At 55.8% G+C, this 12,751-nt stretch overlaps 2 protein-coding genes across 2 annotated transcripts; both read left to right on the top strand.

The window, feature by feature from the left end:
• Window positions 1-225: 225 nt before the first annotated feature.
• Window positions 226-1,482, top strand: CGCA056_v011322 (uncharacterized protein; the record flags this gene model as incomplete). Its single annotated transcript, XM_037326568.1, has 4 exons — window positions 226-383; window positions 511-647; window positions 710-856; window positions 911-1,482. The coding sequence occupies 4 exons, from the start codon at window positions 226-228 to the stop codon at window positions 1,480-1,482; spliced, it is 1,014 nt and encodes a 337-aa protein (XP_037175087.1).
• A 1,544-nt stretch (window positions 1,483-3,026) lies between these two features.
• CGCA056_v011321 (Chromatin structure-remodeling complex subunit rsc7) lies at window positions 3,027-4,672 on the top strand (the record flags this gene model as incomplete). The annotated part of the gene is made up of 2 exons (XM_037326567.1): window positions 3,027-4,147; window positions 4,198-4,672. 2 exons carry the CDS (start codon window positions 3,027-3,029, stop codon window positions 4,670-4,672), a joined length of 1,596 nt encoding a protein of 531 aa, XP_037175086.1.
• Window positions 4,673-12,751: the final 8,079 nt, after the last annotated feature.

Genomic DNA, 12,751 nt, shown 5'->3' with positions numbered 1-12,751 from the left:
GGAATGCGTTGCCCGGGAACCTTCTCCGCTTCTCACACTACCTCGGGGGGAAGAAAAAGAGGAACGAGCCCGCGGTTGCATCTTGACGTCTAAATTGCCGGTCGATTACCGGGCCATTGGGTCCATTTCTTCTTCAAACCAACACTCGAAGATTGTGGAGTTTCTCTTAAGCTTGTGTCCAGTTTTAGCCGGCAGCTTGCAGCGGCTCCGGCTCGGCCGTCATCTATGGCACCCCTCGCACCGGCCGCTCTGCTGCACTTCCTCTTCCGCCGAGACGACGATGCCGGTGTAGGATCCTCCTGCGACGGAGTCAACGGCCCTTGTATTGAGGTCGTCTGCGCCTGGCCGCTGTCAGGTCAATATGGTTTCGGCCAGCGGATCTTGTAAGTGAAGCTTCCCCACTCCTGGCAAATCGGCAACTCAACCGAGTGAAGAACTTGGCGAATGCTTGTACCAACCTTAGTGATGGGACGAAACATTTCTAGCGCAAAGGCTAATATCACGCCTCAGATACTACATCCTCGTCGTCGTCTGTGTCGTTGCCCGAAAGGAGGAATGGATTCGGGCTGTCTGTCAAGCAGCCGCACTGCTCGTCCCCGCTGTAGCTGCCATCCATGGTATCGTCTTGGCATCGATGCACGTTGATGGTGAGTCCGAGACACGCCCCTTCCACCACCTAAGCTTTTCGGCTAACGGCTTGACGACACAGGTGCCACAGACATGGACATATACGGGGCCCTGCAGTTTTGCTCAATTGGCATTCTAGCGGCACCCGTGACTGTGAAGCTATCGTCAACCTTCTTCTACGACCCAGGGAGAAACATCATCTTCCTGTGGACGGGCCTAATCCTGTCCGGTTAGTGGCAGAGCCCTTCCGAGTCGAAAATGTGAACCTGCTGACCAGATCCAGGTCTGCTAAGTTTGGCTGTCGAATTTTATCGCTCCAATACCCATCCATGCGCGACGGGGAACAACTCAATTCCCAGTCTTAGGAATTTCCCCTATGGAGAGGAAGATCTATGCGGCCTCGTTTGCTCTGAAGATAGGGGCCCGTTTTCCAGTCTGCGGCAGGGTGCGACAAGCGAGATTTATGTCGTTCCCAAGCCTGCGACGCTACCTTTCGGTATGGCCATGTTCCTCGCCGCCGCCGAATGTGTTCCGGCCATTCTCTCGTTGGTTTCCATGTGGAACAAGATTTTGGAAATAAATTGGAAACGAGGGAAAGGATCTCCAGACAAAGAGCGGATAGAGGACCAGGGCATCATCCCTGGGACGAATGGTGCCACTTTGAAAGGCATGAAGGACGTCAACCAGGCCATCAGATCACTCTTGAGTGCCGTTGAGGTTCCTGTTTTTGGGGGTGCCTGGCTTGCTGTTCTCATCATAGGCGAGATCAACTTTTGGAGCCCCCAAGTCAACTATCACACGGAGCCGATTAGCAACATTGGTTGGTGGCCCTCTGCTTTCCGGGAACTACCTTAGGCTAATAATCCCAGGCCAATGGGGGACTATCCTTGGGACTGGGATGGCAGGACTGGGTTCGCTCTACGTCTGGCTTGCAGACAGTAACGGCGACCTAGCAAATCCCACCACAACTCACTGCAACTGTCCGCACTGCCATGGTCGTGAACCACTGGACGGAGTACTAAATGGAGAAGTAAGCCCGCGAGCCAGTACAGCCCACCGAGAATTCCAAGAGCGCGCTGGATCAGAAGCGGGATTTTCCATCGCGACTTCCACAGGGGAATGGGTGCCAAGGCGGAAGATCGCAAATGCCCTGGGAAAGATTGGCAACTACTTTGGCAATCCAGCGAAAGACCCTTTTGGTGCTGGTGATTATAGGACTGGAGAATGGCCTCGGATTCCAGGAGAAGCCCATCGAAATAGCCAGATGGCGGAACACGACGACCGGTATAGTATCATGGAAGGACCGAGCTCACGAGATTCTGCCGACGGCAGCTCGAGCAGTGACAGCGTCTCGGCACCTCCAACAGCAGCGTCGCCCACTTCGCCGACATCAGTGTCGTTTTCGCCTCGAGCGAGGAGTCCGAGGCCACACTCTAACTCATTTCCAGCGCCGCGAACAGCTTCTCGCCATTCTTCATTCGACCAGCCGAGGCCAACAATACCAACTGACGATCCAAGAGGTCGCCCAGCGGTGCGACGCTCAACACTCGAGGTGCCGCCGTCGGCTCATCATCGATTTTGATTGCGCGATAGTTATAAGGTAGACGCAGCCGATCTCGTGGGAGGCTCCTCGGGGCTGGCGTTGTCAGACACGTCCGGAAGCTACGCGTATGGCAGATGCATGCTTGACGTATTGTTCTAACCACAGTTGGGCTCAACCTAGATGCATCATGGAGTTTATCTGTTTGGAAAATTCAAGGCGCAAAATCAAGGGCAGGATGGAACCTAGACATGAAATCGAGGACATAAAATCCGGTCATAAACGAAGGTGTCAGGGAACCTTTTTGGATGCTGGAAGCAGGGACCACGGGCTGACAGTGACACACAGTGTCAAGAATAGTGCGATCTCATATAGAAACAGTGTAAACGAACCAATCGCACCGCGCATGGAAAGACTCCAATTATTTTTTCCCACCTTGAACCTTTGAGCCTTGTCTCGCGTCGCGACTCCATCTCCGACCTGCGCTACCAACCGTTCAGCCTCGCACACCCGCTCTTCGGAACCGAGGCCATTGACAAAGCCACAACCCTCTCATCACCCCGCGCGCACCACCTCGATCGCCTTCAATATGGGAGGCAGAAGGTCCAGATCAGGCAGAGCTGCGGCTAAGCGCGCCTCTGCCGCCCTTCGTGAGTACAACCTTTTCCTCGTCTTCCCTCGCGACAGCTCTACAACTTTGGGAACATGCTTGTTCCAGAGAGCGTCATGTTACGATCAAAGGACTTGAATTCGTGTACTTGTCTGGAGCTTCTCGGCTGGTCAATGATCGTTGGGTTGGCGCGCATCAACAAGCATCCTCGCCTGCCCCTCCTTCCTGAGCAGCTGCCCATCCACCCGCATGACAGAACATCGTCTAACCACCATCGTCAATCTAGAAAGCACCCCCAGAGCATTCGAAGGCATCGACGATGACGAGCCTGTCGCCGAGGCTGTCGAATCCGAGCCCGAGGTCGATGCGCCCCCCGAAGACGATGAGGAGGAGGAGGAGGAGGAGGAGGAGGATGACGATCAAAAGGCGGACGAGTCCGGCGAAGAGGACGCCGGTGACGACGATGGCGAGGAGGAGCCGGCCAACGACGACGGGGACGACTCAGAGCCATCGGCCAAGGAACCCACACCTCCGACCGAACCAGTCGTTCGCCGCAAGCGACTCGGAAGACCACCAAAGAACAAGCCCCCTGGCTGGGACAATATGATCACCGTGCCTGCCTCCGAAGCCGACACACCCCGCCGGAGAGGCCGCGGCGGCTGGCGTGGAAGAGGCGGGCGCAGACCACAGCCTGGCCAGGCGCCCCCGAAGCTGAGGCAGGTTATCGACAAGGAGGGCACCGAGGTCGATATTGTCGAAGACGAGTGCGTGCTGCCTGAAGACCCGGAGGGCGAGACGAAGGTGGACAAGCTTGGCAACCTGCTTGGTGGTCGTCAATACCGTTGTCGAACGTTTACTGTCAAGGACCGCGGTGAGAGACAGTACATGTTGTCCACGGAGCCCGCGCGTTGTGTCGGTTTCAGGGACAGTTACCTCTTCTTCAACAAGCACCCTAAGCTGTACAAAATCATTGTCAGCGACGAGGAGAAGATGGACATGATTGAGCGCAACATCATGCCGCATTCGTACAAGGGTCGTGCCATCGGAATCGTCACGGCTCGGTCGGTGTTCAAGGAGTTCGGCGCGCGCATCATCGTCGGTGGACGGAACATTATTGACGACTACCGTGTTGCGGACCAGCGCGCGGCGGGTGTCGTAGAAGGAGAGATTGCGGACCCCAGCGACGTGTTTGATCCCTCTCAGGACTACAACACGAATCAGTACGTTGCGTGGTTCGGTGCGAGTGCGGTGTACCATACGAATCAGACGCCAGCTGCCGCGGATCCTCTTGCGGGCTTGACAGAAGTGAAGAAGAAGCGGGTCAACGTGAACGACACCAACTGGCAGTTGGAGCACGCCCGCGCCGCTAGGTAAGTTGTTCTCCAGGGAGAATCAAAGAGGTGATGCTAACAAGATCCAGCGAGTTCAACTCCCGCCTCAATGCCATCCGCAATCTCAACCTCCAGAAAGGAGCCTACGACATCCACACCAATCTCATGCAACAACCCGTCAACACGCAGCCCACTCGCGCAAGAGTCGAGATCGTCAACCCAGACGACGCCGCCGATCCAAAGTCTGCCTTCGCTGCCGTCTCGCCTGCTGTACAGCGCAATTTCAACGTCGTCGACATCGTCTACGAGACACCCCGCGCAGGCGTTCAGTCTGCCGGCAAGCGCCCCGACAACGTTCCCGATTTCCTCAAGCCCTTCAACGGCATCCTCGCCATCGGCGACGACCTCAAGGCCCTCTTGCCTCCCCAGTGCCGCGAGTCGCTGGAGCGCCACCAGGCCGAACAGCGGGAGTTTGAGACCCGCTTCGGCGACGAGAAGGACACCATGGCGCGGGGCGGGCTGCTCATCGACAAAGCCATCGTGCCGCAGGGCAAGCATTCCTAGGAGGAATCTGTGTTTCTGAACCAAGGTTACTGGACCACGGACAATCGGGTCGAGAGCAGCTACACAAGGGCCGGGTGCAACTTTTGCGGGGGCCCGGTTGGCGAGTGCGAGCACATGCAGCCGTTTCTGGCCTGGAAGATGCCGCAATGGGAAAGCGAGGACGGGGTGAAGATGGTGAAGACCGATTTGTAGCCACAGGGCAGCAACAGCTGCGCCTTGCCATCTCGCGACAGACGAGTAATTGATTATGGGGGAGGGGATTGTTTGGCCCGGCGTTCAGGGAGGAAAGGGGAATCATCGGACTGGTGGCGGTCACTGCCATGCGTAATATCTTTTTATTTCACATCAAGGGAACTAACTGGCTTGAATGAGAAAGAAGTCTGGCGGAGGTCTCTGAATTAGATGAGGGGGGCTGTATGTAGGACTAGACGGACGAATCATGAAATCGAGAAAGGCCCAGACATGTCGCTTTTTTCCGGTCTTGCGAGATGTGACTGCGTGAAGGACAGGAGCCTTGTGGAGATACTTCTCGCGGTTCTGTGTTGCTGTTGCTACGTTGGTGCTCTCATCTTTGCCTTTCGCTCTTCGAGCTGCCAGATCCATCCAGGGCCCACGATTACCGTGTCGAAGCTCACCTCATCCTGGCATGCCAGCCTGTTGCCTTCTTCTTTGTAGTTCAACAGGGCTTGGTGGCGTTTGTGCTGACCTAAATCGTTGGCTTTACTTCTCTGTGAGGAACTTTGGTGATGTTGAACAGAACGAATACGCTGTAGAGAGGCCAGTATTGACTTCCCCTGGATTCGGGATATCGGACGGCTCCCGGCTCTCAGCGTAACTAGCATCCATCAAGCTATCATCGTAAGGCATGCCGCACGCCAGTGGCACCTCTGTTCTCTCTGCGTCGTCCTACATTACCAGCTTGACTTTAAAGTAGCAGGGCCAGAGGCTGCAGGCTCAGAGAGCGGAGTGGACAGAGAGGCACAGGTCCAGCAACGTGAATGGAGATGTGTGTAAGAAGAGGAGTGTGACTCGAGGAAGACTCACAGTTAAGAGCTGGCAGGCAGCTCCTTCTATCGCCTTGTGTAGTTGGTTCGCGGGTAGTAGATACGCGGGGGTTCGTCGTTAATAGAGGTCTCCTTGCTTTAATAGTTTACGTTTACTATTTGAGAAAAGCTCTGAACTTCTTTGAGGTGCTAATTCACATGAAGTTATTCAATAATATTTTTTTAGATCAAAAGAGTTCTTCGAGGCTGTTTAGATTTCTGTCCCACTCAACTTGTGACTTTATCCCGTGAAAAAAGCAACTACACTATTAGACAACATCATAAATCAAAAAAATTTACCCTCTCACCTATAGACTGCCATTGCCATCTCTACTCACGCTCTCTCAACTCCAGAGACGAGGAAACCAAACCACAAGTAAGGAAAGTCCCCCAAACATCCCAACTCAAGCTCCCACACACCCATTCCACACCTCACAGACATGCCCCCTCCCAACCCGCCTCCATTCACCTCAACCTCAACCTCACCTCTCAAGGACCCTGGCCTCAGATCCCCGTCCTCTCCCGTCTCTGAACCCCGAAAAAGGCCTAAACCAACGCTCGTACGCCGTCCTTATCACGCCACCCAGTGATCCGAGTTCGTCCTTAACTCAGTCCATGGTCTGACTTCCAGACCGGATAAAACCACAAGACGCGAGAAGTGAGAAAGAAAAGGCGTCACATGGACAGTTCTTCTTTTACGCGACACTCATCGGATCCTCTGTTATCCCTCACTCCCGCCGTCAGTGCCCCTCTCCCTCGCCCAGACGATTCCTGTCGCCGCTGGTGTTCACGTCAAAGCGGTTCACGCAGGCACCTCTCGTCTGAAGAAAGGGCATACGACAGGCCACCTTTTGCGTACGAGACGATGAACATAGTCGAGAGCTGTCCCGCTGGGTTCCATATTTGAGGTGTTGACATCATCTGTTTTTCGGTCACACTCGTGTTCCGCCTCCCTTCTTCTCTTCCAGTTTGCTAGGCCTGGGAAGGGCAGTCGGCTGGAACGGCTCTTCATTTTTCATACCAACGTCGGCGATGGTGCTGCATACATGAAGCAAGAATGGCGGATTTTCTGAATCATGTTCTTATTGTGCACAATTGTGTGATTCTGGCAGTTCAGACGTTCCTCATATCAAGAACACACAATCTGCGGCACAAACGCCGCAGAAATTCGCGGAAGGACCTCACCACGCACACTCAAATGGAGGGTTTTCCAGAACATCAACCCCGTCGTAAAACAATATCGTATATTAGCCGTAGCCCCTATGACATAGCGTCTCTGCTCTGCTTGATTCAAATATGCCACATCAAGCCCAGGTCATCGCAACTGTCCCCTGTCTCACTCAAGCAGGACCCTTTCTCCCGTCCAGTCTGGTTATGCTTCTATGCTTTCTCACGTCACAAAGCTCTGGAGGGGGCCAACACAAATGTTCGGGTGTTGTCCGATCAAACAGCTCATTAGGCGGCCGAGCTCCGGAAGTCTAAACGAGCTCTCGGGACCGAAACGCCTTGATTTCTACCAGTTATTCTTAGGTCTATCGTCTACAGAGACACAGAGGAAGTGGGGGTCGTCAACGGGATAAACGCATTGGCTACTGAAGTTCTGCACTTGGGAATGGATGCTGCTTCATCAGTGTAGATGTTGGTGATGGTGCAGCAGGGGAGAAGCACGCGCAGAACGGACCGTCCCTCATGCCAGCACCTGCGTTCACGATCGCACCGTACCGCTGCCGCGCCAGTCGCGCATTCCAGTAGCGCCTACAATTCTGAATATCCTCATCCCGCGAGAACCGAAGAACCAGTCAGCTAAGAGCCTTCCATATCCAGCCCTAGCAAGACGTCCACCACAAGCGCCTCGCTCAAGACTGCTTTCCAGATTCGTCTTCATCGTAGTCAACGAGGCCGTGGCACAAGTTTACATCTGTCTGCGCAACGAGCTCAAGTCACGCGCACCATCAGATCAAGTCCAGCTCGGAAGAAGCCGACAACCTACCCGACGGCACGATCCGGCAAGGAATTTAGGGTAGGGCATGCCCGCGGTCATCGGGGGGCAGCAGACTGCCGGTTAGTCGCACAAGCCAGAGCGACCACCCAAGGCAAAGCCCACAGACCGCAAAGTCCAAGCCTCCAAGTTCAAGCAAGGCAATGCAGAGCAAGGCCAGACCGCAAAACTAAACACCGCCGCAGCAAAAAAACCATCGGCTGTCGCTGGCGCAAACCTGCGCGCAGGCAGAGAGACAGACGAAAAAAGAAGAGCATGACTGCACAAGCATACGTGTGCGGGATCACGCGCCTGTCCGCGGCCTCTAGCAGACTTCCCGGCGTTCGTCGGTGGGCGCAAGGGAGCGCAAGGAAAGGTCCAGAGCCAGCACCCGTTTAGATCGCCGTGCCACTCCGGATGGTTTCTTGTTTGGCCCTGCGATTACCGAGACATTTGCCAGTTCAGAATTAGGGAAGGCGAAACTGCAAGCTACGTAGTTTGGCAGGCGAGTAGAGAGAAAAAAGGGTGGGCAGCTGGGTGGTAATTAGTCCGGCCTCCGCACGCCGAAGACTGGAAGATGGGTACGTCCAGCATGTACGTCCAACGTCTTGGTCACGTAGACCCTTCTCACCGCTTGCATAGCAGCACCGGTGGTGTTGCATGTGTCATCCATCGCGAGTCCAGCGGTCGCAAGCTCGGTTGAGGTGGATTGGTGCAGGCAGCAAAGGAAGACCCACAACGAATGAACCAACCCAACCATCCCCGGACCACCACGGCCACGCGGTGCGCGCATAGCCGTTTTGCGTTTGGCGTGGTGCCGGGAAGGGAGGTGTGTGTGTGAGTGGCGTGGCGGACGACCGACCGAACAAACGTCGAGCCTCCCTTTCGGCAGACGTATTGCAGGAAGCGCTGCGTGAGATCACCCGCGACGGTGGCTGCAATATCACACATCAGAGTGATAGTCAGACCACAGGGCGCCTACGCGTGGGAGGGAGTCATCCAGAAAGGAACTTTCGAGGCCGGGTTCCGCGCTGCTGTTGCCCATGTTCCTGCCGGATCTCGCTGCCACAGGCAACAGGAAGAAGACGTCCCGATGCGTGTCGCATCGGGGGCTCGGCGCGCGAGAACCAGCACCAGGTAGGCAGACAAGACAGGTGGTCAGCGCTTGAATGGTATGAGCAGGCGGAAAAGGAAAAAAAGCTAAAATCCAAGAGGGAAGTGATGACGACGGATTGTCCACGCTTGGGTGGGATTCGGATTGCTGGTTCAACTGTCAAAGTGAGCAATCCATACGGAACGGGAGGAAGTGCGTGGCGGAGGCACGTCACGCACCGCCTCGTCCGCCGGCTGCTCAGCGCTCATAGACGATCGAACGTTCAGCTTTGTCTTCCTGCGCTGCGGAGGGACAAGAATATCTCGCCCGGCGAATGGTTCCTGGGTAAACGACAGCATGGACGACGTAAGAGATAGGTTACCGACCGCTAACACCCCAGACCAAGCGGCTCTATGCCATAGTCGGGGATGGTGCTGCTGGTCATCACTGTTTCTCGAATGTGTCATGAACCAGGCGTCTGATGCTTTCGTGAGCGACCACGACGTCGCCCATCACTGCCGCTTTCTTTCTTGCGCCGCTCGCCAAACACGGCACTACTGCAAGCACTGTAGCAAGCGGGTGTACGGTTGGGACCACTGAGGCGAAACCGTATCCCGAGTTTACCCAGACGTCGGCGACGGCGGCGTGTTGTGGAGACTCTTCCCCGGCGGCCGGGACTGAGAACCGCCAAGGGGCAAACAGGTTGGCGGCAAATAGCTTCCATGTTAGTGCAGACGGTGGTGGTGAGTAGCCACCGCTAGCAAAACCAGCCCCTCGTCCTATTGCCGAGTTGGGGAACATTTGGGGGTCACACACCCACACCCGAAAGCCTGCGTCGACGTAACGATGGGCGGCGGGCGAGGACAGAAAGATCGAACATGCATCTTCTAGCCCGTTACCGCTTGGCCTGTGGAAGCCTTGGCCGACCCTCTCTCTTGTCCCTGCAGTCACATTGCGTCCTTCGCCTGTGTGTGGGGGACGGACCAGTTCGGAGGGGTTCTTTGACGGAGGAAGGGGGGGAGGGGGTCACGGGCTGGGCTGTGGCGAGGGCGACTACGTCAAGAGGGTTGTACAATATCGACGAGTGACGGATGGTGATGCGTTCCGCTGGAGGCTTCTCGTCCCGATCGGGAGTGGTTGTGCGGAACGAGGGCGGGCGTTTTTTGGGACCCGATAGCTCCTCGCGGACCCGTCCAAAGTCTCCATGTTGAGTGCGCCTCCCTCCTGGGCCACTCTTGGGAGCATCTTGTTGGCTCCAGGCGCCGTCGTCCATACATCCTGCGCAGTAGCGGCACTTTGTGAGGTAGCGTCGACTTGTCTGCTGCAACAGTCGCTGGTTCAGAGAAGCGGCATTTTTGTCTTCCAGCTCCACTGGGACAGCGGTGCACACCGTCCGCTCCACCGGTTCCAGAGACCCGGCCAGTCAGCGACCGTTGGGCTTGCCTAGAGATGGCCATTTCTAAGCAGTCCGCCGTGCCTTCAAACGCACCGCCTGCGATGTTCTGCCGCAAGGGAGGCTGGACGGGCCTCAATGTCAAACACACGGCACACAAAGTCCCACGCCTCATGCTGCGGGGTTGAGGAGAAGGGAACAAGTCATCGTCGTTCGTTGTTAAGATGCGCGGTTTTGTTGCGTACCGGTACCAGGGACAGCAGCTGAATGCGCGCGCAGCTTCCTGCAGAGCGTTCCTGTCCCACGACGGAAGGTCATGTTGGGGAACGATCGCTCTCTCAAGTCAGATGCGTGTGCGCCGTGCCGCGACAGCTTGACGCAGTGATACACCGTCAATTATTGTTGGTTTCTCGATCACACACACACATGCGGCGAGGCTGGCGGCAAGAGTTCAGACGGACCATCCCATGAGCTAAATCTCATCGCTCAACTTACTTACCAGCTGGGCGACAACATCCCCGCACCGCCGGTAGTATGTGTCAAAAGTAAGACAGCTCGACGTTAGCAGCCTGTCCCGGCTGATGGGATTCGAGAGAATGAGGTCCTGAGGATGGCTGCATTGGACGACACGGAACCGTCGGCGTCGGGGGCAAGCTGCGAGCTGTATGCAGACATGTTGCAGCCGTGGCAGACCAACCATCGAATCATGTAGGTACACCAGGCCCGCCCGTTCGTGCATCGGCTGGGCGGTTGGGGGTGCACACGAGACTCAAACGAGCGAGTAAGAGTTGTTGCTAAGATGCAGATAGCGCTGCACTTCGCGTGACGGCAGAAGGAAGAGAGTCGAGAACGCAGGCTACCAAAGGCAGAGGGCCCGATGACAAAGCAGTCTTTAGATCCAGTTACCATCATTGGATGGAATAAACATCGCTGCCAACGACGGGCCTTTCTTGGGCGGTTTAGCCGTTAGGGGCTGGGAGACGACGCAAGGTGGCTCATGAGCAGACCGGACGTTGAGAAGGTCTACTCGTTAATCATGAACAAGGCCAGTTAGGTCGAGTCGGCCGTCATCAGCCCATCCAAGCAAAATAATTTTCTTGTCAATCTTGCAAGTTTCCTTGAACCCTGGAAAATTCGTGTCCTGTAGTAGGAATGTAGTAGTAGACTTGCTAAGGAGCAATCTAGGAGGAAATAAGTTTGGGGTGCACTTTGTTCTCGGCGTTTTACCGGCCGGCAGACCCTGATTCAAGTTGGCCAACACTGGTTGATGGAGACGTCAGCAGTATCAACAGGTTCGCCATGGCCGTCGCCGCGCATCTCTTGTCGGCAATTGCGCTTTGCCTGTCCATGAACATCAGGAGTTTTTGTCTCCCAGAGGTGGTATTGTACTGGGTCTTTCGGCCGCGAGCGGCATCTGATCGGACTGGAGCTATCGCCGTGCCCACCCCGTCCCGGTTTCCCCTCGAACTTAGTTGCGGTGAAGGTGCCCGATGTTCCCAACATGCAGGTAATCCGATCAACGGTGGCTTGTAGCATGCTAAAAAGAGGGGGAGCGCAACAAAAAACAGGAGACAAAAAAAAGTTCGACGATCCAAGTGGTCGACTCCATGGCTTCTCGCCTGGCCCCGAGTGGGGGGTCAACCTGCTCGACGGAACCCTGATGCCCTGCCACCCGCTAGCGATGGGCGGTGGAGCTGGACCCTTGAGAAGGACGAGTCTAACAGGCAGAGGAAGACCACTTTCGCCTTTGGCGTGTTCTCTGCGTCTGGTTGTGGGCCTCAACCTCGTGGGCTCTTGTTGGCGCTGTCGCTGGTGAATGGGCATCCTGGCCTCCGAGATCCTTGGGTCTGGTTCCAAGTGACGATGGTCCAATGTACGGATACGCCCTGCGGACAAGTGACCAGTGACGGGCGATGAGTTGTCATTAGTTCTGGAACATTCAGCATTGGCAGTGTGAGCCTCCTCGACCTGGACAACCTGTCTGTCTGCCCTCGTGAGATCCGTTTTCAGGGTCCAACTTCCCTAGCATCTCGTAGCGTCGCAGCCAGTCCTTTGGCGGTGGTGAAAGACCGAGATATTCATAGAACAGGCGGGCCGCGACCAAGTGCAGAGGTGAAGAGGTGGTTCGTTTGTCACTGAGAGCCGAGGGCCAAGGGACAGGCAATGGCGCGCCTGAGGGCGGATATTGGCGCTGTTTGTCCATTGCGGCACCGCCCAGCGGCCCTTTCAAACCCTACGTCGTAGGTACTTCAATGTCCTGTCTAGTGCTGGTTCAAGTTGAGTCAACCGCCTGGGAAACTGGAGGGGGCTAGGAGAGCAAGGGTAGATCGTCAGCGGGAAAGAAGAAAAAAGAAAACCTTGTGAAAATGATTCGTCAGGTGGCTGCACCTGAGAATTTCTCAGTGTATCACGTCCTGCATACTAATGGGGCCTTGAGATTCTTTGCTCCAGGGTTTCGGCGGCCCACGCGTCTGCTCAACACGAGGCACAGACAAAAAAAGGCTCTGTTCATGGCCAACCGCCCCTGTGTGTCGAAAGCAGCCCCCCCGGGAAGAGAGATCGCACTGTATCC

This window comes from Colletotrichum aenigma (assembly GCF_013390185.1).
Source record: "Colletotrichum aenigma strain Cg56 chromosome Unknown KSG_Cg56_contig07, whole genome shotgun sequence".
Classification (NCBI taxonomy): Eukaryota; Fungi; Ascomycota; class Sordariomycetes; order Glomerellales; family Glomerellaceae; genus Colletotrichum; species Colletotrichum aenigma.
This window is presented reverse-complemented; position numbering and strand designations above follow the sequence as displayed.